This window comes from Oscarella lobularis, chromosome 3 (genome assembly GCF_947507565.1).
Source record: "Oscarella lobularis chromosome 3, ooOscLobu1.1, whole genome shotgun sequence".
Lineage (NCBI taxonomy): Eukaryota > Metazoa > Porifera > Homoscleromorpha > Homosclerophorida > Oscarellidae > Oscarella > Oscarella lobularis.
Window position 1 is genome coordinate 915,294 of NC_089177.1, and position 27,496 is coordinate 942,789.

At 46.8% G+C, this 27,496-nt stretch overlaps 6 protein-coding genes and 2 long non-coding RNA genes across 11 annotated transcripts; 2 read left to right on the plus strand and 6 right to left on the minus strand.

The window, feature by feature from the left end:
- Positions 1–6: 6 nt before the first annotated feature.
- LOC136185312 (uncharacterized) lies at positions 7–8,879 on the minus strand. Of its 2 annotated transcripts, XM_065972419.1 has the most exons (36): positions 8,811–8,879; positions 8,648–8,723; positions 6,799–7,134; positions 6,631–6,698; positions 5,589–5,671; positions 5,463–5,529; positions 5,328–5,410; positions 5,204–5,261; positions 5,098–5,152; positions 4,978–5,036; positions 4,851–4,913; positions 4,721–4,792; positions 4,475–4,656; positions 4,325–4,409; positions 4,186–4,270; positions 4,069–4,126; positions 3,905–4,004; positions 3,773–3,844; positions 3,617–3,721; positions 3,417–3,557; positions 3,300–3,366; positions 3,077–3,182; positions 2,926–3,030; positions 2,789–2,867; positions 2,630–2,719; positions 2,492–2,576; positions 2,377–2,441; positions 2,248–2,324; positions 2,107–2,198; positions 1,735–1,916; positions 1,425–1,680; positions 1,153–1,370; positions 846–1,101; positions 567–784; positions 261–516; positions 7–197 (listed from the first exon to the last, which is right to left on the minus strand). In XM_065972419.1, the coding sequence occupies exons 3-36, from the start codon at positions 6,851–6,853 to the stop codon at positions 181–183; spliced, it is 3,660 nt and encodes a 1,219-aa protein (XP_065828491.1). In that variant the 5' UTR covers positions 6,854–7,134; positions 8,648–8,723; positions 8,811–8,879; the 3' UTR covers positions 7–180. The 2 variants fall into 2 exon arrangements, with proteins under 2 accessions (XP_065828491.1, XP_065828493.1); XM_065972421.1 differs by having other exon boundaries at positions 2,507–2,576; positions 8,648–8,829.
- On the plus strand, positions 7,600–10,116 carry LOC136185318 (uncharacterized). Its single transcript, XR_010669513.1, has 4 exons — positions 7,600–7,792; positions 7,843–8,656; positions 8,708–8,781; positions 8,849–10,116. It is a non-coding gene; the product is annotated as an uncharacterized lncRNA (long non-coding RNA).
- LOC136185314 (zinc metalloproteinase-disintegrin-like agkihagin) lies at positions 8,916–13,055 on the minus strand. Its single transcript, XM_065972423.1, has 26 exons — positions 12,903–13,055; positions 12,679–12,740; positions 12,538–12,620; positions 12,412–12,478; positions 12,272–12,354; positions 12,159–12,216; positions 12,059–12,113; positions 11,935–12,002; positions 11,812–11,874; positions 11,681–11,752; positions 11,436–11,617; positions 11,286–11,370; positions 11,145–11,229; positions 11,030–11,087; positions 10,880–10,979; positions 10,682–10,753; positions 10,526–10,630; positions 10,318–10,458; positions 10,201–10,267; positions 9,988–10,093; positions 9,837–9,941; positions 9,700–9,778; positions 9,540–9,629; positions 9,419–9,488; positions 9,189–9,363; positions 8,916–9,138 (listed from the first exon to the last, which is right to left on the minus strand). Exons 1-26 carry the CDS (start codon positions 12,949–12,951, stop codon positions 8,988–8,990), a joined length of 2,331 nt encoding a protein of 776 aa, XP_065828495.1. The 5' UTR covers positions 12,952–13,055; the 3' UTR covers positions 8,916–8,987.
- Position 13,056: 1 nt separating this feature from the next.
- Positions 13,057–15,324, minus strand: LOC136185315 (digestive cysteine proteinase 1-like). Its single transcript, XM_065972424.1, has 8 exons — positions 15,107–15,324; positions 14,870–15,048; positions 14,497–14,749; positions 14,259–14,439; positions 14,018–14,208; positions 13,631–13,890; positions 13,389–13,578; positions 13,057–13,332 (listed from the first exon to the last, which is right to left on the minus strand). The coding sequence occupies exons 1-8, from the start codon at positions 15,297–15,299 to the stop codon at positions 13,136–13,138; spliced, it is 1,644 nt and encodes a 547-aa protein (XP_065828496.1). The 5' UTR covers positions 15,300–15,324; the 3' UTR covers positions 13,057–13,135.
- A 315-nt stretch (positions 15,325–15,639) lies between these two features.
- Positions 15,640–20,028, minus strand: LOC136184727 (uncharacterized). Of its 2 annotated transcripts, XR_010669420.1 has the most exons (14): positions 19,889–20,028; positions 19,751–19,824; positions 19,627–19,689; positions 17,736–19,569; positions 17,615–17,680; positions 17,287–17,554; positions 17,161–17,232; positions 17,048–17,101; positions 16,901–16,995; positions 16,704–16,848; positions 16,548–16,651; positions 16,406–16,496; positions 15,886–16,350; positions 15,640–15,830 (listed from the first exon to the last, which is right to left on the minus strand). It is a non-coding gene; the product is annotated as an uncharacterized lncRNA (long non-coding RNA). The 2 variants fall into 2 exon arrangements; XR_010669419.1 differs by having other exon boundaries at positions 17,615–19,569.
- A 690-nt stretch (positions 20,029–20,718) lies between these two features.
- LOC136184962 (serine/arginine-rich splicing factor 10-like) lies at positions 20,719–22,521 on the minus strand. Of its 2 annotated transcripts, none has more exons than XM_065971979.1 (7): positions 22,395–22,521; positions 22,155–22,259; positions 21,494–21,597; positions 21,372–21,432; positions 21,207–21,239; positions 21,115–21,144; positions 20,719–21,063 (listed from the first exon to the last, which is right to left on the minus strand). In XM_065971979.1, the coding sequence occupies exons 1-7, from the start codon at positions 22,451–22,453 to the stop codon at positions 20,808–20,810; spliced, it is 648 nt and encodes a 215-aa protein (XP_065828051.1). In that variant the 5' UTR covers positions 22,454–22,521; the 3' UTR covers positions 20,719–20,807. The 2 variants fall into 2 exon arrangements, with proteins under 2 accessions (XP_065828051.1, XP_065828050.1); XM_065971978.1 differs by having other exon boundaries at positions 21,207–21,242.
- Positions 22,522–22,546: 25 nt separating this feature from the next.
- On the plus strand, positions 22,547–23,755 carry LOC136184967 (histone RNA hairpin-binding protein-like). Its single transcript, XM_065971985.1, has 5 exons — positions 22,547–22,815; positions 22,867–22,968; positions 23,020–23,199; positions 23,270–23,458; positions 23,512–23,755. Exons 1-5 carry the CDS (start codon positions 22,583–22,585, stop codon positions 23,636–23,638), a joined length of 831 nt encoding a protein of 276 aa, XP_065828057.1. The 5' UTR covers positions 22,547–22,582; the 3' UTR covers positions 23,639–23,755.
- On the minus strand, positions 23,666–27,471 carry LOC136184966 (uncharacterized). Its single transcript, XM_065971984.1, has 10 exons — positions 26,010–27,471; positions 25,891–25,963; positions 25,563–25,844; positions 25,399–25,507; positions 25,102–25,351; positions 24,394–25,046; positions 24,200–24,326; positions 24,114–24,143; positions 24,001–24,058; positions 23,666–23,948 (listed from the first exon to the last, which is right to left on the minus strand). Exons 2-10 carry the CDS (start codon positions 25,961–25,963, stop codon positions 23,869–23,871), a joined length of 1,662 nt encoding a protein of 553 aa, XP_065828056.1. The 5' UTR covers positions 26,010–27,471; the 3' UTR covers positions 23,666–23,868.
- Between the last annotated feature and the right edge of the window lie 25 nt (positions 27,472–27,496).

Here is a 27,496-nt window from a genome sequence, read left to right on the forward strand (position 1 = left end):
AAACCATAGATGCATAAACATAACGTGTTTAGTGATGAGAAACTTGCAAACACAGGGTCTTACAAGACACAGATTCAGACCACGATAGCCTAGGTGTGCTCAGACATACAAGAACAAACAACAAACACAGATCAGAGACGCAATGGCTCTCAAATTGTCAACTCCATCACTCATTCCCTTCTAGTCAATGAGGTTTTCTGTAAAAGAGAACATTTATGATTAGCTGGGAAGTAAAGAGATCGCGTTTTGAAAAACCGTACTCAAGCATTTCACGTACAAATTACATCCTCTTCCACTGTGTATCAGAGCACAGTTGATGGAACACGTTCTGCTGTTAACGTCAGCAAGACCAGACACGCCTTTCTTGTACCAGTAGGTATGAGTGTTACAGGAGAGCAAGGAAGTGCCAGTGGGGCAGGTGTATGACAGAGTACCCGTTGAAAAGCCACTTGTTGGAAGCTTGATACGAGAGATGCTGACAGAGTTCAGACCATATTTCACACACGTTGCCACAGCCTGAAAAAAAGAGGTACTAATAACTAGTACAGAAATAGAATATCACTTGCCTGCACTCGCTTTCTCAAATGAGACGTATAAGCCGTGCACCAAGTGTCTCCCATTATGACTCCATCACACTCGACAATGCTGCAACGACATGATGCCACTATAAAGCCGGATGGACACTGAGCCTTTGAAGGGCTGTCGTCGCACGCCTCAGACAGCGGTCCCATGATTATCTCTGTGCTTGACGCAATGTTGACCGAAGGCAAAGAGTCAATTCGTTCTAAAAGAGAAAATTTGTGATTAGCTGGGAAGTAAAGAGATCGCGTTTTGAAAAACCGTACTCAGGCATTTCACGTACAAACTACATCCTCTTCCACTGTGTATCAGAGCACAGTTGATGGAACACGTTCTGCTGTTAGTGTCAGCAAGACCAGACACGCCTTTTTTGTACCAGTAGGTATGAGTGTTACAGGAGAGCAAAGAAGTGCCAGTGGGGCAAGTGTATGACAGAGTACTCTTTGAAAAGCCACTTGTTGGAAGCTTGATACGAGAGATGCTGACAGAGTTCAGACCATATTTCACACACGTTGCCAAAGCCTGAAAAAAAAGAAGTACTAATAACTAGCACAGAGATAGAATATCACTTGCCTGCACTCGCTTTCTCAAATAAGACGTATAAGCCGTGCACCAAGTGTCTCCCATTATGACTCCATCACACTCGACAATGCTGCAACGACATGATGCCACTATAAAGCCGGATGGGCACTGAGCCTTTGAAGGGCTGTCGTCGCGCGCCTCAGACAGCGGTCCCATGATTATCTCTGTGCTTGGCGCAATGCTGACCGAAGGCAAAGAGTCAATTCGTTCTAAAACAGACAAAGTAGATTGTCAGAACTTTAGATTTTATAAAACGATCTTACTGAAGCACGCGGTGTAGAGAACGCAGGCTTTTGTTGTTGTTTTGCAGTCAAAAGAGCATTTGTTCCCCGATGTCGTGGCGAGACCAAAACTTGGTGTCCTATACCAGTACGTGTGAGTGTTGCACGTAAGAAGACGGTAGCCTTCGGGACACGTGAACGAATTGACTCTGGCTGGCACGTTGTACGAGGTTGCTGGAGTGCGAGTGTATATGAAATCAACGCTGCCGTCTTTGTACTTAGTGCAGACGGCAACTGCCTAAATGTGTTTGATAAATCTGTGAAAAATTGTGCGATGTTAGATCCGGCATACCGTGACACTCCCACTTAGATATGAAGCATAGGCGCGGCACACTGTCGAGCTCACGATAACACCATCACAATTTGCAACGCTACAGCGGCAATTCGAGATGACAAATCCAGAAGGGCAGATGGCTATAGAAACGGAATCGTCTTTTGCTGCAGACGGAGAACCTCGAACTTCTTTGACAGCTTCTGAAATGGGCAATTTTGGGGTTAGACTGAGACAAATATGCACGACTTGAGGGGAGGGGGGCTACGCCTTTCCGGAGAAGAAGTGAGGAAGACGTTAGGACAAACATATCCGGCTCTTCGAGTCACGGCCCTTATTAGAACTGTGACTGTAGGAAGAGCTCGTGTCTGTGGACTAAGCTTTGCCTCATACCAACAATTCCAGCTTGGCCATCCAGTGATAGAATTTCCTCGGCGATTTCTTTCGTAGAAAGAAAAACGTTGCCAGCATTGCCGCCGCCGCCGCTACCGCCTGAATTATTGACAATTCAACCTTATACTAATATGAACTCACGTAGATGCTGAATGTCTGCTGCAATCGTCTGATGTGAAGCCGTCCGAGCAGACGCAAGTGCCGGCACTGGAGCAGATCTAAGCAACGTTCGGTACAAAAACGATCAAACGTTGCTCTGTCTAGCTATACCCCGTTGTTGGAGCACAACCGACCGGCGTCGTCTTCAGGACATGGCACGCTTGTAGTCGGAACATCTACGCACCAACGTGTGTTTGCAATGCAGATCTGCGCGCACGTACAATACCGAATAGCTGTTGACCTGATTTTCTGCTACAATCGTCCAACTCGAAGCCGCCGGAGCAAATGCAAGTGCCGGCACTAGAGCAGATCTAAGAAACGTTCGGTACAGAGATGGCACGGCCAAATTTCCCTATACGCCTACTCCGTTGCTGGAGCACACACGACCGGCGTCGTCTTGAGGACATTGCGCGCTGGCAGTCGGAACGTCTACGCATTTGTTTAGGATGCAGATCTATGGAAAGAACGAACCGAAGGACCGTCAGCAGGAAACAAAGCCGAGGATAGGAGAGCGGCTACTAACCATTCCGTTGCCGCACGTCGTCCCGTCTCCAACCAAACCGGGATCTCTTTCATCGTCCTCAACAGTAACTGAAACGCTTCTACGAAGTCAATACAAATGTCGTATGACTTCAATTCAACGCATTGGCACGTCCTCACCGGCAGGTTTCACTGCCTATCCGGTACGAGGCCGACCTCCAAGCACGAGATACCGTTGGCTTCTCAAGCGGTGACAGGCACTGAAGCTTACCGCACATAACGTTTCTATATAGCGTATAGAAATCAGCACAGGCACCCACTGATAACTAACGCTTCTTCGCAAGGAATGTATCCGTCGGTTGGATTTCCACCGCAGTGGCCATAGAACCTGCCATCTAGATTGGTCCTGTAGCATCTACTTGAGCCAGTCACCGCATCTGTACACAAATACAAACAATGACCAGACACAGGTACAACATCCAAGTAGAGCATAAATAAGTAAACCCTTTCTATGTACATTTATCAAATTCGCGTCTAACGTCGTCATTTCGTACCTGGCCCCCAAAAATCTCGGCACTGCACGGTTCGTGTGTTGCATACTCCACGATAGCAAATACCCATCTAAAAATATGTCTATCCTTGTGAGAAATTTTCACCTGCCAAACTCTCACGTCATTCTCATCGACTCCCGTACAGTTCGTTCCATCGTATTTGTAGAGATTGGTCGGACAACGAGCGCTTACGCCTGTGCAAACTTCCTCCAGATCACAGTCACCCTTTGCCGACCGACACAGCGTTCCTACTGCAGAAAACTAAAAGAAGCGCAGTTGACAGTGAACGAGAAGAAGAAAGGAAAACGATAATCTCTCACCTGACAGTTCTCGCAACAGGCATCGTCCGCATCGCTGCACACCGCGCCGGCGTTGAATGTACACGTGCGTGGATTGCAGCACATATCATTGGCTTGGGCACATTCCTAATTGAATACTCATCCGGCATGGAAAAGGATCAACGTTTGCTCCCAAACCTCGACGGTTCCGCAGTCGCACCATTCATCTGACTCAACAAAGCCGTTGCCACACACAACCGGACCCTCCATCTATACAGTATAAACGCTCTCTTTTCTTAGATATTGAATTCGTAGACACGTTTATCTAACCTTCTCTGGTAGATTGGTAAGACAAGATCCTTGACCTTCATCTAGAGTCAGTTTCAGCGTAGCTCGACTACACTCAGAAAACGTGAAATTTCTCTCTCTTCTAAAAAGATCAATGAAACAACAAGAGTAAGCCAATAAGTTTAGATTGTCCTTCAATAATTTACCCGGACAGGATCGCCGACATGACACAGCCGTAAGGATCACTACATTCGCAGTTCAAGACTAGAGTAAGAGAAGACGCTATTACATGCCATCAAAAATAGTACAGATTAAAGCATTACTATCCTCGTCGTGCTGCATGCCAAAATTGTGCCCCATCTCGTGAGCCATAATACCAGCCACGTCAGCCCCAATCAGGCTATACACCTTCAGTAAAAAACCGTTTGCTTTAGAGGATTTATAGTGGACTGCGCAAATAACCTCTACAACGGCTGCTGAAGTCCGACCCTGGCAGATTGTCTTGACGTTGGCTAATCCCTTTATAGTGCCGGTGAAATCGATTCCCCTGTGTTGAAAGATTTTCACTGGTACCTCTCCTTCCCATAAATGTGTCGAGGATCGTGTCATTACGTTAATAGTTGCGTGTTGTCCGACTTGAACAGAGGATCTTTCTGCAACGTGTCCCCATTGTACGTTACGAAGTTTTTAAGCGTCGTCTTGAAGTCGCTCAGAACGACGGCTTGGTTGCCATTTGACCAGACTTCGATCGCAATGAGAACGACGCGAACGCCTTGGTCGGAGCGCTTATAGATCTAAGTTTCAGAGGGAAAGAGAATGACGATAGAGGGGAGCCACTTGAATCTCTAAGGAGCGTACGGCGCTTATGACGTTTGCAAATCGCAGAAGAATCGTTTGCAATTCTGTGACGTTCTCCTTTACGTTTTTGTACTAAAGGAGCCCAAATCGACTCGCCAAAAATCAATAAGGAGACGTTCGATTTCTTTACAAGATCTATGTCGGCGACAAACGTCACTTCAACCGTGTAAGGATATATGGGAGATCGTTTGGCCTGAGACAGAGCGTGTATAAAACATTTGGCTGGCGTAAAGACACGAGAAACAAGACGTGTGTACCACGTAATGATGATGCTGATTGGGAGGCTTAAGACTCGGGAAAGACTGATGATTGACACCTACAGTGCAAAAAAAATCAATCATAGGGGAAGATACAACGCATCTCTATGCGAACTGTACCGCAATGGGAAGCGATTTCGTCACTGGCACTTTCAGACAAGAGATGAGACGATTCCTAAAGCACATTCTCTTCATACACCTACTCAGAGGGAAGCCTACGACATACCGCTCCATCATTGTCTGGTTGAATATTATAAGTTCTCTTCCCGTCGTGAATAATTCCGCTGGAAAAAAGAGAGCACATAACATCCAATATGATCTCTACTCTTTCCCCTCCTTTCTCCCCCTACTTGATGCCTCCGCATGTGCTGATAACCACGTGGGAATCAGGTGCATCTCGCAGTCGACCCCGATAATGGCAAGCCGGATATTCCTGTGGATATAAATTCTCGCGTGGGTCGTCACTGAATCAGGGATTTACGTGCCCGCGTTAGAACTTCGGTATTGCTCGCGTCGAAGTGACGCGTAACGAATCGGGACGAGAGGAAATCTCTAATTTGAAAAAAATGATTTTGTTGTTGCTATTTTTTTATGGCTCTTCTTCTGCGAACTTGGACGATTCTTCGAGATCGAGTAGCCACGGGTTCGTTCCGTCGTTCTTATCGACGCGCAAAGTCAGATAACGATTCGATTCCTGCACGATTGCACGCGTCACTGATTTGTGTACGGAACGTGAACGGATCGTCCAACAGATTACAAGCAGTAGATGCTTAAGGACGGCGCGAAGTAACTAAACTGGTTTTTTAGCAATGCAGTAACGAACGGCGAGGCGACGACGGTCTTTTCGGCCCACTTTCCGCGGTCGAGGTAAGCCATACAGCGTCCGGCTTAATTCCGCTCTACAGCGTCGCTAAGAGGCTACCGGCTCGAAAAGTGCTTCTTTCGTTCTAGATAGCACGTTTCGAGGGACCCGTGACGTTATTCGGCACGAATATACGATGCGAAAAGCAACGGTATGACCTTGGGAGCCACTTTTGGCGTATTATCTGTAGGTAAATGCATTGCTGTGGCAGCTAGAAAGGTCGACATGCAGGGATCACTGGGCCAGTGACCGGAAAAGTAAGATGGGCAGGGTGGGGAAGACTAATTCTTTTTTTTCTTTAGCATTTCCATTTTTCGTAGAGGTAAGCAGCGTACTCTAGTTTAGGTTAGGATTTTTTACAGTGCATCCCTGTTTTTTTATAGTGTTAGGATTTTTTATAGTGCACGAAGAATTAGGATTTTTAGTCGCTATGGCTGTAAATAGTAATTTGTAAATAATAAAAATATATAATTATTTGAAAAGGTGCTCGCGTGATGCCAATTAGGGCGGATTCCAGAGGCACGCTCCTAAAAACGTGCCCAGGTAATTGGTTAATAAGGGGCGGGCTTTCGTTGCAATGTTCTGCAACGTTGCGTGTCAAAACTGACACGTACGTTGCTTGCAAACGTGTCATACGTTGCCTGCAACGTGTCATACGTTGCCTGCAACGTGTCATACGTTGCCTGCAACGTGTCATACGTTGCCTGCAACGTGTCATACGGCCATGATTTCAAACGGTTTGGGGAGGCGACGTGATGCATATGTCGCGAAGGATCGCGTCGTGCACTTACCGATTCGACGTCAACATCAGGCGTTCGTCGATCGCGACCTTCTGCACGATGGACGTCGACTCGGAGACCTTACAAATGCAGAGAGGAAGTTAATTTTCCTGTGAAATCTCTCAACAGTGGCGAAAGGGAAAACGATGTGCGGATGACGGGACGCGGAAACCGACGTACCTGAAGCGAATTCGAGAGCGAGGAGAAGAAGAAGGAGGAGCGATGAACGAGGCATTGGTCGCTCTGGCAGAATGGGAGTGAGTGTGGGTCTCCCCGTGATCAATTCCCACCCAATCCAAGTTCGTGTTCCTTCAGGATCATGTTTACGTAGGTGGCGCTTATTCAAATACCACAATTGTTATCTTTCATTGCTATCAGTGTGTAGGAGTTCTTGATGGGCCAGTGACAGTAGATGCTTCCATACTGATGATAGTCGAAACGGACGTCACGCTGACGTAGATAGCTCGCTATACGCGAGCGCCGATCTCGGCGTTTTCAAAAATGAGATTTGCCTTCCTATCGAAGAAAACAGATAATCTATCCCTATAATCCGGTAAGCGCCATCTTGGCTTTCGCGGCCACGCCTTCCGAGCGACGTGTTGAAGCTGGTATGCGACGAAATCCTCCTTTTTCTCGCTTTCTCGAAGACGCCATCGCCCTTTCCGGGCATTTCGCTCCCTAAGTACGCCATTTTTACGCAAGCGGACCCCTTTTCGAGTGTCATCGTTGTCCGGGTTTCTTGCTCGACTTCCGGGTACTTTTCCGCCTACATTCGATTTTGATGGCTCACAGAAAACGCTCTCTCTTGATTCACAGTGGCGTAGCCAGTAGGTGGGCCCGGGTAGAATAGGCCCACCCAAAAATTTTTCAAAGTATAAATGAAAAATAAGTTATTCACCTGTTATAACCTGAATGGAAATTTCTGCTACTATATGGTAACGTTGTAGCTCTAACAAACATGTACGCCACTGATCTTGAACGCTACGCGAAAGACAACAAAAACACTCTTCTATTTGTAACATGCTTATATCTTCTTCAGAACCTCCCCTTCCCTGACAGCGCCGCCGCAGCCACCGCCGCAGCCACCGTCGCAGACGCCACAACATCAGAGGACAATGCTCACGACGTCGCAAGCGAGAGCTACATCAGGCGGCCCCCAACCCAGGCCTGACACGTGCAGACATGGACTCCGCGTAATTTTTCGAAACTGTAATGTTTCTTCAGACCAACTGCAACGAGAAGAGGCAGTCGCAGACAAAGGCAAACGAGATAGGAGGTCAGCAGCCTACGAGTACTGTACAACGACTGCCCTCCACAGCCTAACCACATTGGCAAATTGGAAATCCAATGCCCCTACTGCAAAGCTCTCATATGGTCGGGTAAAACGCCTGCTTTCTGCTGTGATAATGGAAAGTCAGTATATCAGTGCTTCCCAAGCCGCCCCCGCCGTTGGATTCCCTTTTACTAGGTGAAACAGAGAATCTCGAATTTCTTTCAAAAATAAGAAGCTGCAATTCGGCTTTCCAAATGACGTCAATGGGATGCGACAAAATTCTCTTTCTTCGTCATTGCAATTCGTGCTACAAAATCCAAGGACAAATTTACCACCGTTTTGGCCATCTTTGTCAGGAGAATAACGAAAAGCTAAATTCGCACAAATATATTTTGTGGGAAATGAAGAAGAAGAAATCTCATTGCGTCAATCTCCTTTTGCCGGGGCTGACACCAGGAACTGTTGCATATTTGCAACAAATGCTCCACTCTCATAATTCTTACGTCGAAAGCTTAAAAATGGCTCATGAAATTTCATTGACTAAGCAGCCGTCAAAGCTACACCGGACGCCTACAACTGGACGACAAACTACGACAGTAAGCCTCCCAATTAATCACACCTACTGCACGACGCGGCCACCCTACGCAACTTCGATCGCACACAACCCTAAACAAACACGTGATACCCCACTGCCCGTGCGAAGCACGGGCTGTTTAGCTAGTCATTGATAAAGCCTTTGCTCTCGTTCTCTTGTACCGCCATCAGGTAAGGTCCATATATGCAAGTAAGCCATTGCTATACTGCCGTTCGTTCTAGAGCCCCTTGATCACTTCTGCTGCCCCAAAACCCCAACTACATTAAGTGATCCTCGCCAAAAAAGTCTTTCTTATGTAAGCAGGCTAATTAGATAGATTTTTACTGTATTGCCTATCTTGTGACTTTGTGGTCCATGGGCAGTGGCAAGTCGGCAGTCACGAATTTTCTTCCGAATTACATACCATAATTATCCTTCAGCAAAGGAACGTCACGTTTCAGCACATCAATAATAGGTGAGGTGCATACACATGCATGCGAAACGTGCGCCGGGAAAAGGTCTTCAAGCATTCACGGGTTTATTGTATACGTTATTAGGACGAAGAGGAACAGGTGGACGAGGACGAGCAGGCGGTCTCGAGGAGGGAGGCGGGGGAGGCGGCTTCGCCGGCGGCGCTCGCGCAGCGGATTTTCCATTATTCGACGGCGCTCGCCTGCAAAGAAAAATGAGCAACGTCTCAGTATTTGATAGACTCGTTATTACTGTGATAAATTGTACGACGACGAGGCCCCGTCGCCTTTCTCGAGGCAGCCGGGTCGCAAGGACGGACACGGACGAAAGAACGTGTTTGGATAGAAGTAAATGAGAACGAATAGAATTATGAGCAGAAGGATGAGCGTCACGATGACGCCTGCAATGACGCCAGCATTGCCGCCGCCTAAATTATTTAAAAAACTTCGACCTCTAATGTGAGCTCGCACTTAGCTGCTGACCTAATTTGCCGCTGCAATCGTCTGACGTGAAGCCGTCGGAGCAGACGCAAGTGCCGGCGCTGGAGCAGATCTAAGCGAATTTCGGTACACAGACGACCCGGCCAAACGTCGCTACGCCTACCCCGTTGTTGGAGCACAACTGACCGGCGTCGTCACGAGGACATTGCGCGCTTCCAGTCGGAACGTCAACGCATTCGTTTAGGATGCAGATCTATGGAAAGAACGAACCGAAGGACCGTCAGTAAAAAACCAAAGCCGAGGATAAGAGATCGGCTACTAACCATTCCGTTGCCGCACGCCGTCCCGTCGCCAACAAACCCGGGATCTCTTTCATCGTCCTCAACAGTAACGGAAATGCTTCTAAGAAGTCAATACAAATGCCGCATAACTTTAATTCAATGCATTGGCACGTCCTCACCGGCAGGTTTCACTGCCTACCCGGTACGTGGCCGACCTCCAAGCACGAGATACCGTTGGCGTCTCAAGCGGTGACAGGCACTGAAGCTTACCGCACATAACATTTCTATATAGCGTATAGAAATCAACACAGGGACCCACTGATAACTAACGCTTCTTCGCAAGGAATGTATCCGTCGGTTGGATTTCCACCGCAGTAACCATAGAACTTGCCATCTAGATTGGCCTTGTAGCATCTACTTGAGCCAGTCACCGCATCTGTACACAAATACAAACCATGAAACCAGACACAAGTACACACATCCAAGTAGAGCATAAGTAAACGACATTTTATCAAATTCGCGTCTAACGTCGTCATTTCGTACCTGACCCCCAAAAACCTCGACACTGCGCGGTTCGTGTATTGCATACTCCACGATAGCAAATACCCATCTAAAAATATGTCTATCCTTGCGAGAAATTTTCGCCTGCCAAACTCTCACGTCATTCTCATCGACCCCCGTGCAATTCATTCCATCGTATTTGTAGAGATTGGTCGGACAACGAGCGCTGACACCTGTGCAAACTTCCTCCAGATCACAGTCACCCTTTGCCGACCGACACAGCTTTCCTACCGCAGCAAACTAAAAAAAAGTGTAGTTGACAGTGAACGAGGAGAAGAAAGGAAAAAAAGAAAAGTTAATCTCTCACCTGACAGTTCTTGCAACAGATATCGTCCGCATCGCTGCACGCAGCACCCACGTACAACGTACACGTGCGCGGATTGCAGCACTGATCTTTGGCCTGGGTACATTCCTAAAAACTCTCGTCCGGCATGGAAAATGGGTCAACATCGCGCCCCCAAACCTCGACGGTTCCGCAGTCGCACTCTTCGTCTGGCTCAACAAAGCCGTTGCCGCAGGTAACTGGACCCTCGATCTAATAAGGCAACACGTTCGCTCCAGTTAAGTATTGAAGTCTATTTTTTGCAGCTAGAGGGTGAAACTATTAGCTCTTCCCCTCAATAAAACCCATAGATTGAATTCTTAGACACGTTTCTCTGACCTTCTCTGGTAGATTGGTAAGGCAAGATCCTTGACCTTTATCTAGAGTCTCTTTCAGCTTAGCTCGACTACACTCAGAAAACGTGAAATTTCTCTCTCTTCTGCGAAGATCAATGAACAACAAGAGTAAGCCAATACGTTTATAACCTACCCGGACAGGACGGCCGACATGACACAGCCGTCAGGATCACTACATTCACAGATCTCAACTAGAGTAAGAGAGGACGCTATTGCACGTCAAAAATAGTACAGATCAAAGCGTTTACTATCATCGTCGTGCTGCATGCCAAAATTGTGCCCCATCTCGTGAGCCATAATACCAGCCACGTCAGCCCCAATTAGGCTATACACCTTCAGTAAAAAAGCGTTTGCTTTAGAGCATTCATAATGGACTGCGCGCAAATAACCTCTACAACGGCTGCTGAAGTCCGACCCTGGCAGATTGTGTCGACGTTGGCAAATCCCTTTGTACTGCCCGTGAAATCAATTCCCCTGTGTTGAAAGATTTTAACTGGTACCTCTCCTTCCCAAAAATGTGTCGAGGATTGAGTCATTACGTTAATAGCTGCGTGTTGTCCGACTTGAACAGAGGGTTTTTTTGCAACGTTTCTCCATTGTATGTTACGAAGTTTTGAAGCGTCGTCTTGAAGTCGCTCAGAACGACGGCTTGGTTGCCATTCGACCACACTTCGATCGCAATGAGAACGACGCGAACGCCTTGGTCGGAGCGCTTATAGATCTAAGTTTCAGAGGGAAAGGATGACGATAGAGGGGGAGCCATTTGAATCTCTATGGAGCGTACGGCGCTTATGACGTTTGCAAATCGTAGAAGAATCGTTTGCAATTCCGTGACGTTCTCCTTTACGTTTTTGTACTAAAGGAGCCCAAATCAACTCGCAAAAATCAAACAAGGTGACGTTCGTTTTTCTTTACAAGATCGGAGTCGGCGACAAACGTCAGCTCGACCGTGTAAGGATATATGAGAGATCGTTTGGCCTGAGACAGAGCGTGTAAAAAACAGTAAAGACACGAGAAATAAAAATAAAGCGTGTGTACCACGTGATGCTGATGCTGATGGGGAGGCTTTAGACTCGACCTGCTAGGTGGAGACTGACGAGTCACGCCTACAGTGCAGGACAATCATAGGGGAAGACACAACGCGTCTCTACGCGAACTGTACCGCAATAGGAAGTGATTTCGTCACTAGCACTTTCAGACAAGAGATGAGACGATTCCTAAATCACACTCTCATCGTACTAGACAGAGAAGCTACGACATACCGCTCCATCACTGTCTGGTTGAATATTATATGTTCTCTTCCCGTCGTGAATAATTCCGCTGGAAAAAAAGAGAGCACTTCCAGTCAGATCATCATCTACTCTTTCTCCCTTACTTGATTCCTCCGCATGTGCTGATAACCACGTGAGAATCAGGTACGTCTCGCACTTGCCCACGATAGTGGCAAGCCGGATACTCCTGTGGGAACGAGATCGCGTCATCGATCGAAAACGGGCGCGCCCACGGTTGACGTACCCGCGTTAGAACTTCTGCATCGGTCGCGTCGAAGTGACGCGTAACGAATCGGGACGAGAGGAAATCCCTAATAAAAAAAAAACGATTTTTTGTCGTGTCTATTTTTATGGCTCTTCTTCCGCGAACTTGGACGATTCTTCGAGATCGAGTAGCCACGGGTTCGTTCCGTCGTTCTTATCGACGCGCAAAGTCAGATAGCGATTCGATTTCTGCACGATTGAACGCGTTCGGGGAGGCGACACGACGCCGCGACGACGGACGAGTTACCGATTCGACGTCGGGCGTTCGTCGACTGCGGTCTTCTGCTCGATGAACGTCGACTCGGAGACCTTAGATGATAGAGTTTCACTAGAATCTCGCGACGCGTGCATGCCGAGGCTAAGCGACCCGTGGCAACAGTCTCGGACCCAGTCGCGGAAAGGGCAAACGATGTGCGGATGACGTCACTGTGTCTAACGTCGAAGCGAAACGGCGACGACGCGGAACCGTACCTGAAACGAGTTGAAGAGCGAAGAGAAGGAGGAGCCGTGTGCGAGGCATTGTTCGCTGTCGCGCTGGCCGAATAGGAGCGTAAGGGGGAAGAGTAACTCGTGGTCCGACGGGGGAGTACTGTACAGTTCTCTTTACGTACGTGCACGTGCCGAGTTCCCGTGATCATCTAATGAATGTGTACCACCAATCAAGTTCGCAACCATCTATGGTGCAACAGTTCTTACGGCACGTTTCATTTTTCCTTCAGAATGTTCACGTAGGTGGCGCTTGTTTCAACACCACAATTGTTTTCTTTCATTGCCATCAGCGTATATCCATCGTCGCCCCAATAAGTCGACCAGGAGTTCTTGATCAGCCAGTAGTCTTGACCGTAGATGTTTCCATATCCAACAGCAAGAACGGAATGATCCAAATCATCCAGTGTATTACCTATACAGTATCTGTCATTGGACAAGAGGCAATAAAATTTCCCAATGTAGAATTACCGCACTGGGGCTCGAAGTAGACCCCATTGGCGTAGAAGGAAAACGAACGATGCGATGCGTCAATACCGACAGCAATGGGACCGTGCATTGCTATGGCAACCTTCAGAGCCGTCTCGTCTTTGGACGTCACGTTGACGTAGCTCGCTATGCGAGCACCGATCTCGGCGTTTTCAAAATGACACTTGCCGTCCTAGGAGAACAGTTAATCATAGGATAAAGCCTTTACTGTCTTTCTCTTGTACCGCCATCAGATAAGGTCCATATGAGTAAGCCGTCGCTATACCGCCGTTCTTCATTATCCACTCATACGCCTGCGTTTCCTCGCCGCCGTCGCAAGCGGCGTTTCCGTAGGCCCACGTGCAGTCCATGAGATTCTGCTGAGACAGCTCCGTCAATCCGGTACGGTTCCGCGATAAGAAGAGAGCCCCCTCGATCGTCTCCGCCGACCCAAAGCTCCAACAACTGCCGCAAATGCCTTGATCCTTGACCGGAGTAACAGCACCTGGAAACGAAAGCCCATTTACAAACCTCAAAATAGAAACTACTTTTACTATTGTTACATTCTCATACAGTAAAACTATCACCTTAGAGATTATCTATTCTCTCTCCTATGGAGGCTTGTGACTTACCGTATAGACGCCAGTCCATGGACGGTGGCAAGTCGGCAATCATCGCTTCGGTCATTTCAAACGCTTGACCGTTGTTTGGTCCCGTGTGACGACGACCGCGCATCATTTTTTGCTCTGAGTCAGACAAATCGGCTAGGTGATTTATAGCAAGACTGTAAGTGAGATATTGGCGATTCATCGAGTGAACAAATCTGGAAAGAAAGTCTCGGCCTGTCTTTGAAATCAAGATGTTGTCCTATACCTGTAATTGTGGCGGAAGTTGGCCTTGCGTTGCTCGTGTTCCGCCGTTCCGCTATACACTTTAGAATGCTTGGTTTTAAACGCTTCGAATTCTTCGTCAATTTCCTTGGTGTCCTTCAGAAGACTCCTAATAGGATTCATCACGCCATTCGATTGACTACCGATCATGGAACATTTCATTTCTATAAGAAAGATATTCAACACAGTGAAGACGTAGAGAGTCCTCGATAGCAATGTACCAGAAGGAACCTCAAAGATCTCAACAGGCAGATCAGAGACCATTTTGAATTCCTCATATGTGATAGTGTATTTATCGTAGTGCGATCCGAACAGATTGTCATAGCCAATGAATTCAAAGTAGAGTGGATACACCGCGCCATTGGCCATAGGCTCAGTAACAAACAACGTGTATCGATTGATCTTTGAGCCTATGGTTTCTTGCATGAAATAGACTTGACAGGGCGTTCCAGAATACGTAGAATTGCTAGCATGCTAGAAAAAAAAACAGTTACTATGTTTACAGCCCCTCCTTAGTAATTGTATGCGACAAATAGAAAATGACTACTCATCGAAACAAACTTTTTCCCTGTCGTTCCCGAGGTTTCAGCTTACAGTGAAATTGGTCGTGTCCGGTAGAACGCCTTGGGTGCTTGTCAGAGGGAAATCGCTTGTTCCGTTCATTCCGAAGCAGGTCATTGCGTTCGCGACGCCCGTATTCGTCGATACTGGCACTATAGAATAAGTGACGCCGTACGGTTTGATGTCAGCGCGCTGGTAAAAGTTGTTGAGTCCTAAAGGGGGGCGCCACCTCCATATTCATATTTGGTCACTAGAGCGAGTATTCTGCACCGTTGTAGTAGTCTTGGCGACTGCGCTGGTTCTTTCCATCGTACCAAGCGTGAAATGGTTCGGTGACTTCTGAGTAGGGCATTTGAATGAGGCCGGACGCCTCGTAGGTGACGCTGTCTGCCCACAGACTAGCCGAGCAGACAAGCGAGCTCGCGTACAGGATTATAACAAACGTGGAGAAGAGTCTGAGCATTCTTCAGCTAAGTCAACTGACAACTGTCCCCGGATAGGCATATTATGAAATTAGGCCGAAATTCCGTCTGACGAATCGAAGCTCATTTTTTAATTAAAGTGTGCTAAGGGCCCTATATCACGAATCCTTTTCCCTTGCAAGATGTTACACGAAAACAAGACGTCTCTCAACGTTTCCTACTCCCATTGACGAATGGAAACGCATTCTCTATCTGTTGATGACGGACTTTCTCCGTCATCTGGATCTGAGACTGACACCCAAACGAAAAGTCTAAGGCAGAGAGGGTAATCAAATAAAGGACATGCATGCAGGCCCTGAGAAGGAAGAATAGACTATAAGAGACAATGCAAGGCGTTTGTGTGTATTGTGTATGGTGTTCAAAAAGAATCCTTGAAGCCTCAGCTCTCTGCCGGAGAGCCTGAGGCAGCCTATAAAAATTTATGCATAGCAATAAAAGTAAAAGATTTTCTACATCAATAAATAAATAAAAATATATTACATCTTGCGATGGTTTGTCCACTGACGTTTGTTCTAAAAGAAGTTCTATTTAGCACCCTGTTCTGTGTATTATTCAAAACTTTCTTACCAAGATAATTTGCCTTCCCCAAGCTGCCGTCATTGCCGAAGTCACCGCCCCCTTGTCTTGGTCGTGGTTGCTGTAGCCGCCGCCGCCGCCTCTCTCATCCGAACTTCCGGCTCTTCAGTTTTTGATGATTAAAACCCCCAAAAAACAAAAAAATCATTATAGACAGAATAACGTGGGGGGAATTCATAGTAACGTTAATAGTAGCGTAGGGCCAATATAAAAAATATATATAATTTAATTTAGTTATTTAACCCCGTGGACTCTAGCTTCTCTACCCTTTGCCTAACTGCCTTTCTACCTATCTATCCTATCCTAGTGTTCCCTAGCTTCCTATCTACCTAGCTTGATCTCCCTTTAAATTTCTTTAATTATTAATATTTGTTTTTTTGGCCCTTACGCTAAATCTTAATGTAAAAACATCGCACCTGAAATGACGTCTATCTTCTTTCTTCCGTGATTTTGTAACTAGAAGAGAACGCCATCATATAGTATTGTGAATGCTCTTATCCAATAACAGTACTTGCAAAAGCAAGAAAGACGGCGTTGCAGCCATCCTCCGTGATGATTGATCTCCTTGATCCATCTCCTTGAACGATGATCCGTGGGGGCAACTACAATAATATTATTTAATGAAGTGTGAGAAAGTGGCTTATTTTTCTTACCTGGCAATGACGGCATCTGTCACGATAATATTTTGACGTGACCTGAAGAGGAAAGGCTTTCCACCATCGCAGTCCCATTTGCAACGGGGGACTGAAACGACGTCCTATATGCAAAAACACGGTTAGCTAAAGGTAAAATAATTTATTAGCACTTACTCCGTGTCTTCGAAGAGCAACGGCAATGGCCCACAACTAGCCATTGCTTTTCTGGAATCCTTGGCCATTGACTTCAATTGGCCGTTGCTCTTGGGATGAATTCGACGTCTGTTTGGCCTGTCTTTGGCCTTGTACTCCACTTATCCTGAATGCAAACCAGTTACTACTTTCACGCGGTGAAGTTAGGTTATGCTTACCCGATAGGCCTGGCTTGCCCGGACACTAAAAATTGATTAATTCCATATAACGCTTCTTGCCAGGACGGGCTCTCTGTCACACGCAAACTCTTTATCTAGAGGCAAACAGCATGAAAGAGTCGTTAAACTATTTACTCAAGCACTAACCGGGGTTTGCTGTATGACACAACGGCGGCCACATCAGTGGGCTCAAGAACCACACTATGCAGAATTTAATAAATTAAATAATTATTAACACGAGTAGACATTTTAATAATTACCTGATGACCGTTGCACTAAATTCTTTCGTCGTCTTCGTCTTCTTCTTCTCGTAGTCGAACTTCACTTGGAATCTAAAGCAGTTAATAAATTAATGATGTTGAAGAGTTCACGATTTGTATGATTACCTGATGATCGTTGCCACGAAATTCTTTTGTCTTCTTCCTGGAGTCGTCGTCCGCGCCGAGCTTCTCCTTAGCCCCGTACCCAGGCTCTTGTCTTTGTTCCGTAAAGGAGACAGATCCTGGGCACGGGGCTAAGATCCTTCGTCCTGTTGTAGTCGTCAACGTCGATCTTCGGCTTAGCCCCGTACCCAGGCTCTGTCTTTGGTCCGTAAAAGGAGACAGACCCTGCGTACGGGGCTAAGATCCTCTGAGGTCATAGCCTCTTTACACTCTACAAAAACAAAATGAAGAAATGTTTGATACTCTAATTACAACTACAATCACTTGAAACCTGCAGAAAAATCTTCTTTGTCAACCATCAGCTGCTAGAAATGCATGCGCGTCTCGTGCACATAGTCTTTGTGCCCCAAAAAATTACTAGAATAGACGGGGAAAGGGATTGGGCTGCTTACCGATCTGTGCTGAAGAGCTACCAGTTCCCACCAGGGAATACAAACCCATCGCATCGCACCGTGAGGGAAAGGGATAGGGCTGATACCGTGAACCAAACCGTACCGTGCTGAAGAACGTTTACTACCAGTTCCCACCGGGGAATGGAAAACGAACCGCATCGTACCGTGACGTGGGTAGAATCCTCCGGGGGGAAAGGGAGTCCATACCATCCACCGGGAAAAAGCGCCAACGTGCCATACCTCTTAAACCCCACGTGGACTGTACTGCACCCTTAACGTTAGTTAATTAATTAATTAATTACCGCATTACATACTAAGGAATCCCGTATAGCTACTGGAAAGCATACTGCGCTTTCCCCCTTACTAGTGGAATCTGGCTATATTACCCTTACTTCCTCTCCCCTCCCTCCTCCTCTTACTCCCAACCCCTTTCTTACTCCCTACAACTCCAAACAACAATAACAACACACAACAAAACACATTACAAATAGTCACAAGTTAGACTACTTCTCTAAAAGACGGATTAGCTTTATGGCACAATTAAAAATAATTAAAACCTCGAGTACCTCACAATCCATGACATAAATAAAAACCTAGTACATTACTTTCCTAAAAACGGGTTAGTCACGTGGTTTAATTAAACAATTAAACAATTAAAATCTATAGTACCTTGTAAATCCATTGACCTAAATGAAAACCTAGTACATTACTTTCATAAAAACAGGTTAGTCACGTGGTTTAATTAAACAATTAAAACCTATAATACCTCGTAAATCCATTGACCTAAATACTAGAAATGGACCTAGTACATTCTAAAACCTAGTATATTACTTTTCTAAAAGACGTGTTAGTCACGTGGTTTAAACAATTAAACCCTAGAGTACCTCGTAAATCCATTGACCTAAAATATGGATTAGGTACGTGGTTTAGACAGTTAAAACCTAGAGTACCTCATAATCCATTGATCTAAAATATGGATTAGCTACGTGTTTTAAACAGTTAAAACCTAGAGTACCTCAAAATCCATTGATCTAAAATATGGATTAGCTACATGGTTTAAACAATTTAAAACCTAGAGTACCTCACAATCCATTGACCTAGAAATTTATCCTATATTCTAATCAACCTAGATTACCTCAGAAATCCATTGAGAAAATGGTCTAATGTGGGTGGCGGCTGCCAGCTACAGTATGTTGGGGTCAGGCCTAGCTACACTATAACCTATCTCCTGCTCTCTCACCTTAGAGCAAATTGGGAACCGCCCTACCTACTGACAGCCGCCCTAAACCTTAATGCAAGGGATGCGTGGACCCGTGCATGACTATCGTAGTTATGCATGCATACGCAAAGGTAAGCTGCGCGCCGGCGCAGATCAATAATGCAGTCCCCCGCTACGTTCTCTGCCACGCACATAATTGTTTGATTTTGATTATTGATCAGCTGTATTTAATTTTGATTTTTGATATTAATATTAGTATTAAAAATCTACAAATCTATTTCACGGAGGCGTACATGGGTGCGGGGTCAAATATATTTCATAGGCGTACATGTGGTAAGAGTGTGAAGGATTAAGCATCATGCTGTTAACCGCCGCCGTCAGGCACACGAGCGCCCTCCCGCCCCCTGTGCGCTACGACTCGGGCCCTCCGACAGCGGCAACGTGCAATCGCTTAGATGCGTCGCGACAGAGAACCCCGCCCTTATGTGTACGCCTACACCACTGGGGGCCCGTAACTACGAAAAGAACCTGATGCGACGAGTCTTCCCTTGTTACCTCTTCGTCTACGTCATCTTCGTCTACTTCCGCTTCGGCCGTTGGCCCAGTCTTTGACAGCTGTCGGAACACGAGAATCATAATTAGATTTGACACCTTCGGTCGCGATGTACTTACCAACGACGAGCGACGATGGAAGCGGTGTCCGTTGCGCGTCGATCGTCCGCACAGCGCTACGATCTATACGCACAAAAAAGCTCAATTAGTCGATTGGATGTGAACGCGACGCGACGCGACTTACCGACGCGCGTGCCACGCGGCGCTCTTCTACCTTCGTCAGGGCGCAGTCCTTCGCAAAGGACTGCACGGGATTCGCTGCAAGAGAGAAAGCGCGCAATTAGCTCGGATAATTACAATCGCGTAATCTAGCTTCACTTACCGGTCGGCTCCGCTATCCCCTCCGTCGTTCGTTGGCTTCGGAGGCCCGCCTCGCGGCGGTAAGCCTCTTCTCGGCTGCCCCGCGAAGGAAGTAGCTGCGTGGCGCCGTTGCGAGAGAGCGGACCAGACCGTCCGCTCCGTTCTGCGCCTCAGCCGAGAATGACGCACAGATTGAGAGGTCGACGTTTATGACCGAATCGGAGATGGTGTGAATTCGCATGCACAACATCTCTTCCGGAGTGTGAACCACTCACGTGATGGTGAATTCGTCATCTTCCCGGTCTGCATCCGCTGCGATCGAACAGCGTTCGTCGATAGAGAGTTCGCTATCGTCGATTCTCGAGCCGCGAGACCGCGGTTGATCGATTCTCGAGCCCAGACGAGATCGCAGACGCACGCATCACAATTTGAGACCGTGTGAACATTCGACGTGTGAAAACTAATCAGCGAGCCCGCGTGCTCGCGGACTCCGCGCGATCACTACTTTGCGATCGCGTGTCGCAGTGCATTCAGATCGCGCCCCGCGCGCGAGTAGAGAACGCTTCAGAACCCCGCTATCGTCGCTACGTGTCGCACCGACAGACGTCGACGCAGATCAACAAAGGAGGTGCGAGGTCTCGTGCCACGTGGAACAAAGACAGACCATATAAGGAAGTGCGAAACCGTGCCAATAAATAAATTTATTCACGGCTCTCACGTGAAGTCTCGTGAATTTTTAAATGCGTCGACGCACGCCGCCCCCCGCACAATTTGACGATATTCTTGAAAACGAAACTAGCTAATTAGGCCAAAATGCTCATACACCAGACACATTCACCGCTCGACGCGGACTTGTAGCAGACTGACTTGATTTATTTCTACCTTTTAGGACAACTGGAAAGACACATCAAAAAAACACTAGTTTTGACTTCAACTTGAAACTAAGAGCGGCTTCTGCTTCTGCTTCTGCTTCTGCTTCGACTTGGGCTCCCGCTTCGACTGCGTGAAGAAATCGACGACGGACTTGCGTCTCTTTCAGGCGTTACGGACCGGTCTCGACTGACGCTCCTCCTCGAACGACCGCCGCTTCGACGCGGTGACGGGCTGTGACGTCTTGGACGACGACTCTTAGGCGGCGGTGAATACGAACGGCTGCGATGGCGATAACGACGATGAGGCGAACGCGAGCGGCGACGACTGCAATAGACGAAGATTAAATCTATGAAATAGGCAATGTTTGAGACTTACTATCTTTCTCGCGAGCGACTGCGCGATCGTCTAAATCGAATAATTATTTATTTATTTATTTTTTTGAACGCGTTTTGCACCAGTGCGCATACCTGCGTCTGAAATCAGGACTGCGACTCCGTGAGCTACTAGGAAAAAAAGAATTACTCTTTTAAATCTGGCTTAGTACAGCAAACACAGGGAAATTTGCTCCCTCTGACCAAGTTCAAAACCATACACAAGGGGAGGAAGGCAACCTACTCTGCCTTAGCTCTTACTATCTTGGAGACCTTCTCACGCGTCCTCCGCCCTGATCTTTGCCTTTCATTTCACCGGGCGCTACATTAGTTCACGATGAGCCAAAATGGACGACGTGACAATCCCAATAGGGATTTCTTACTTTTTCTGTCGCCTTGAGCGTACTGGACCTCTATTTCACGTCCGTGCAACGTCGTGCGATCTAAGTTATAAAGTGCATCGTCGGCGTCGCGCTGGTCTTCAAATCTGTTGATGCTCGGTTAAGGAAATTGTAAAGAAGTACTGTGCAATTCACAAAAGTCTACACAGACTATCTCCTTAGCCTGCCAAAGGCAAAGGAATCAATACACTGCCTAATACAGTAGTACACAGCTTAATCTTTACTCTCAATTTTTAAAATTAATTAAGTCGCTTTTAGCTGGCGCGTCGTCTTTAGGACTTGACCCAGATGTCTTGGGCACTTTCATCATTCCTTTATCTTTTGTGTCTTTATAGAATCTTTGGGAAACTAGACACGCTTCTCTTTAGTACTCGTTTCTCTGTGTGCCACAATCCATCTTTATATCTTTTATTCCCCTTTTATGCAGGACGCCGTCATAGGCTCTTTAGACTCTTTTTACCGCCCCTTTTCGCCTGCTGCGAATTTCAACTTCCATTGGGAATTTTATCTTTATCCGACGACACGCCTCTTTTACTCTTTTAGACCTCTAGTACACTTTTCTCTCCCGGAGCGATCCAACGTACTCTTTTCACCTCTTTTACGCTATTTCGACTCTCTGTCAATGACGCAGTTGAAAGGATACTGTACATACGCAAAGCCGCGCGGCTGCCGCTTGAAATAATCGAGCGGGATGTAGACGTCCGCGACGTGGCCGTATTTTCCGAACATGCGACGAAGTTCTTCAGGTCTGCGCATTAGAAAAGATTCGATAGTCAATTCTATTAAGGGACGATGAGAAGCGATTGCGAGAACAGGGTGATACGCTGCGGTGAGGCTCCTTTCGAGGAACCAGGAAGTTGGGCGAAAAAGAGCTTTTCATTACCTCGTCGAGTAGCTTAAGTTTCTCACGTACAACGATGTAGTCAGTGAACGATCCGACATTTCGACTTGGACGTGCCCTTGGACGTTGCTATCGTGGGACTCCAATCACGTACGGGACTTGAACAATCCTGGATTCCCGCGGTGTAACGCGCACTCTTTTGGTTTTTGCCGCCCATCGCTCGAGCAAAAATGCTCACAAGAAAGCAAGCCCAAGAGAGCGCTTGGAAGTTGGCGACTGCCAATAAAGAGAGAAATCTACTATCGAACGAGTGGCCGACGTTGGACAAGAACGCGGAATCGTCGCAGGACGAAAAGCGCGCGGCGAGAAGCGCGAAAAACGGAGGCGATCTAAAACTGGTCACGGAGACGCCGCGCGGACGACAGCGAGAGCCGCGACGACGCGATCGCCTCGACGACGACAGGTTGGCGCGGAAAACGCGATTCCGGTTCCATTGGCGCATCGACTTTTCTAGTCTCCGTTCGCCTCTGGGGCTCAAATATCCATCGTGGACGGACGAAAAACGGGAGAAACGGCGCCCGAGACCGACGGAAAGCAGCGCAAACAGTCCGCCGCGGTAAGAACGAGACGATTGCTCGACGAGCGACGGATTTCATTTCGTTCGTAGATCGAGTTCGCGAAAGCCGTTGATTTTTCTGTCAGAAAACGAGCCGGTGGAGTCCCGTATAGGCAAAGGGACGCGAACGCCGCGCCTAACCGATCCTCATCGCCTCGCAATGAGACAAAAACAAATCGATTACGGCAAAAACACGCTCGCTTATGAAAACTACGTAAAAGCCGTTCCAAAGTACATACATACATAGGAGTAGGAGAGAGTCTTATAAACTCGGTTCACTAATTCGCTCGGTTTCTAAAAGGAACCAGAGGGGCCCAGATCACCCGTCTACTCCAGACAAGACTTTAGGCTGTAGCAAACGTGCATTTGATGGGCGATTGCGCTTGTGGAGGCGAAAATTGCACGCGTGGGACCCTCCCAAGAGCGAGGACAAGGAGGAGGAGGAGGATGAAGAGGACTATGATCCGTCTGGCTCAACTGTTACAGGATGGTAAATAAAACTGGGGAAATCAGTACTATATATAATTCAATTTTTATCTAAAGGGAATCTTTGGAGGAAGCAATGATGAAACTGGAGGACGAAGCGAAAGGGCAATCAAAGAATGGCGATATTTTAGAAGAGGTTGATTTGGACAATTATAGCTTCTCCACAGATTGGAGTGAACTATAAAAAGGATTGTTTTGTGGAGGGCAAAAAGGGGCCTTCCGCTATGGTAGAAATATGTAAGAAAGGGCTGCCTAGCGTTGTACTTGTTTTACTGTTCTTATAATTCAATAAAGCACGATCAGATAATGATTTCGCAAACGCGTCAAAACGACGGGGGAGTGGGAGTACTGAGGGACTGGATGGGAGTGTAGGTAGGTACTTTGAAGGGAGACTACGTACTTACTAGTAGTAAGTCAAACGTACGTGCTCAATTTCTTCTGATCAGAAGAAATGTTAAACTCTCTGATGAAATCGATTGCCACTTTTGAATAATCTACATTCATATACAAATACACGAGAAATCAATGTGACAGTGAAATACCTACTTAGAAACGACATCTTCCTGTCTTGTTTGACAACAGCCGAAGAAGCATCATGTGGAGCCTAAAGTAATATAGCTATAGCTCGGCGAATTTTTCTGCACAATTCAAATATTTACCAAGAAGTTACCAGATTGTGCTTTTCCATTCTAATACAAAATCCAATACTAAACGGTGCTTTTCATTGATTATTATGTCCCCTTACTTTCATGAAAGACATGGTAAAGCGAGCTGGACTGTCAATAACTTTGTTTGACGTCATCAAGTGAAACAGCGCCCCATCTCTCTCCAAAATCCCGCCCAGCCTTTCGTGAAACTGCTTCACACCGAATCTATACGTCAATACATAAAAACAGTAGGTCTTTCTAGTGCCAAACTAATCGATTCGATCCCACGTACTTCTTCAGTTGATCTACTACGTTGTTTTCAACAACGAGAACAGGGCAATCGAGTTCCTTCAAAAACCAGTCCTGCTTCATCTGCAGCATCTTTCGTCTGTTCCACAACAGTTGACACTCAGCTAGCACCAGTGGATTATTAGGAAGGCTATCATCATTGAGATCAAGCAATTTGAGTAGCTTTTTTTCAATTTTGGACTCCCTGACTCTTCTCTTCAGCAATGCATACTTCGGGTTGCGAGAATATTCGTCTGTCATTTTTTCACAGTATTCCGCTCTGATGGAGAACCAGTTGGTTCGAATACCAGCTAGGTCATCTGGCAAAGATTTAATTTTTGGCTTGTGCGAAGCGTGCGTCACGACGACTGCTTCTATCTTCTGCTGTAACGTCTCCTCGTATTTTCTAATAGAATCAATGTCCAGCCAATCTTGAGTGTGCTGTCCACTGACGAAGTAGAGAAGAATCACACGAGTGAATGGCACCTTCCTGACGTGTTCGACAGCTTCTCTTGTCAGGTTAGCGATTTTTTCAACAGATAAATTCTCTGAGCTGCTGCCCAAGCCAGGACCGTCAATGACACTCAGTCGAAGTTCATCAGTGCAACCTCTCAAACGGTGAACCCTCGTAGAAGTAACAGGAGAGCCTGCTGGTGACTATATATAGAAAAGTACACTAAATTTGGATCCTCTAAATATATGTACTGATTACCGTTTCGATTCCAGTCAAGTTAATTTGATCTAGAGTTATTGGTCCAAAGGCGTTGTCCGCTGTCGTCGATTTCCCTACCGCTGTTCGACCGAGGAGAACGAAGCAAATGTGATGGTGCATCTTTTCATTCTGAACGTCGTCCAAGCAAGCCTTCTCGACTTTTTTGAACTGCTGTTCATATTGAATGTCGTCAGAAGTCAAGGAAGCAACCAAAGAGTTAGGCCAGGAAGAAGATGCTTTGGGAGCAGCCCTAAATCTCTTTCCTTGTAAACGATCGGTTGCACGTGCCAAATTTACCTGCTGCCGTCTAGAGAGCTTGGCGTGTAAAGGCCCAAAGCCGAAGTTGGACGAGACCACGGAAGGGGAGACAACTGATCAGGAGTAGCAATCATGATTAGTCTGTCTTCTGCAATGAAAAATTCGTTTAGTCATGTCATGGCAATTGATTTTCAGCGACCAACCCAAGTCGTGAGCTATGTCGTTTCTATCCAACGTCCGCAGGGCGTCGATTAGCGTATTCGTGCTCGCTCGTCTCCCCCTTTTCTTTCGCCACCGATCGATAATGTCACGACACTTTCCCTCGTAGTCTAACGTTCTAGTGTCGGCCAGGTATTGGATACGAGACGGCGAACAGTCGATCTGCTCCGCAAAATGATCCCATTCTCGACCGATTCGTTTGCTGATTATTGTAGTTGCTAGATCCAGTCCGCGGTTTGTATCCAACGATTCAGGTGAGCTCAGTGCTACATGAGTAGTTCGAGTTTACGTTTAGCTACTCGCCTCGCTTACGACTCAGGCAGCGGTACTCTGCTTCAAGATCGTTGTCGTCGCTCAAAAACGTCAATTGGTCGCCATCGAACATCTAATGAACTGAATTGTAGGTACGCGAGCCTTCTGAGTCTTCTCACCTTGTCTAGTCTGTGAGAAAAGGACGGACCCCTTCTGTGTAGGATCTCAAGCGAGCCTTTTTTCGATTAGCTGATTCTTAACAAAATCCTTTCCCATACTGGTAGAAATAAGTATGTAAATGAAGCCAAATTCACGTGAAATCACGTGCCACTGTCAAACACCATTACCTAATAAATTTCAATAAATTTTTAAAAGCCTTGCTACACGTGCTTCCCCTTAGCAAAGGTGCGTTCGTTTGCAAATAAAACGACTACAGAATGAAAGAGTGCCTTTGATTAATTAATTAATAGGTTACCCAGTCTTCGCTCCATCCACTAGAACGAGTCTTAGTAGGGTCTTCGAATAGACCCGTAGTCTCGCTAGGACGAGGAGCTAAAATGCTAGACGTGCGACGTTGGCGATTTTGATGTCGCGACAGTAGTCTCCTCACGTTCAACCAAAATTGCTTGGTCGCAAGCGTGAAGATGAGAGGATTGAAAAACGTCAATAAGGGCAGAACAAACGAATAAGCGACAGTAGCTGGAGTATTGAAGTCTTCTAGTACCGTCTGAACAGAAGAACCGTACCTTTCATAGTTAATCGGGAAGTGTAAATTCCACGCAAATACGGCGAGAAGAGCAAGCCCGTTGATGAAGGCAATTAACAATACTGCGCCTCCTTTCGCCCCCGTGAACGTTGTGTGCTGAAGCAAGCCTCTTCGCTTCAGTCTGCATAGAAAAATAAGAATGCAGACATACGAAGCGATGAGCACCAAAATAAGAAACAGCAAAGTCGACGCCGCGAAAAACGCAGCATTTACTGGATAATGAAAATTGAAATAGTTTGACGAATCGCAAACGCTCCAGTCAGTAATTCGACTCGAATTTCCTAACCCGATTTCGAGTTGGTCATAGGAAATGAGAGAAAATACGACCGAGTACGAAATACTGAGAATCCACAGAATCGCCACCGAAACAACGATGCCGCGCTTCGACGTGACTCTCAGACAGCTACGTTTGAAAATCTCCTGAATGCCTACGACAGCTACCATCACCATCAGTAGGGTGCTCAAACAAAAGGCTCCGTGTCTGAGCACAAACGAAGCCGAGCACACGCTTTTGACCGTGCTAGTTGTAGGTGCATACCAGGTCTTAGATGATCTCGCCGCGACTATGGCTAATATGTTTGACGTAGCGATCAGAGCGTCTGCTCCAGCTAGGTTCGTCACCAAGAGGTTGATGAAGTTTAGATGCCGTTTTTGGAGTAGTCTCAGTCTCCATATCAGTACGAAGACGTTTAGGAGTATAGCTGTCACTGATATAACCCAAAGGGATACCTGCACCGATGGGATTTCCAATTGGTAGTATCTCAGACGAGACAGGACGAGTTCGCTAGTCAACTGACTGCCGTTTCGTTGCATATTCGTTCCGTTGTCCGACTGACTCATCGTCGCGGAAAAGATGCGGATGCACGCCCCGCGAGGACGAAAAACGACAGGTGGAAGTCC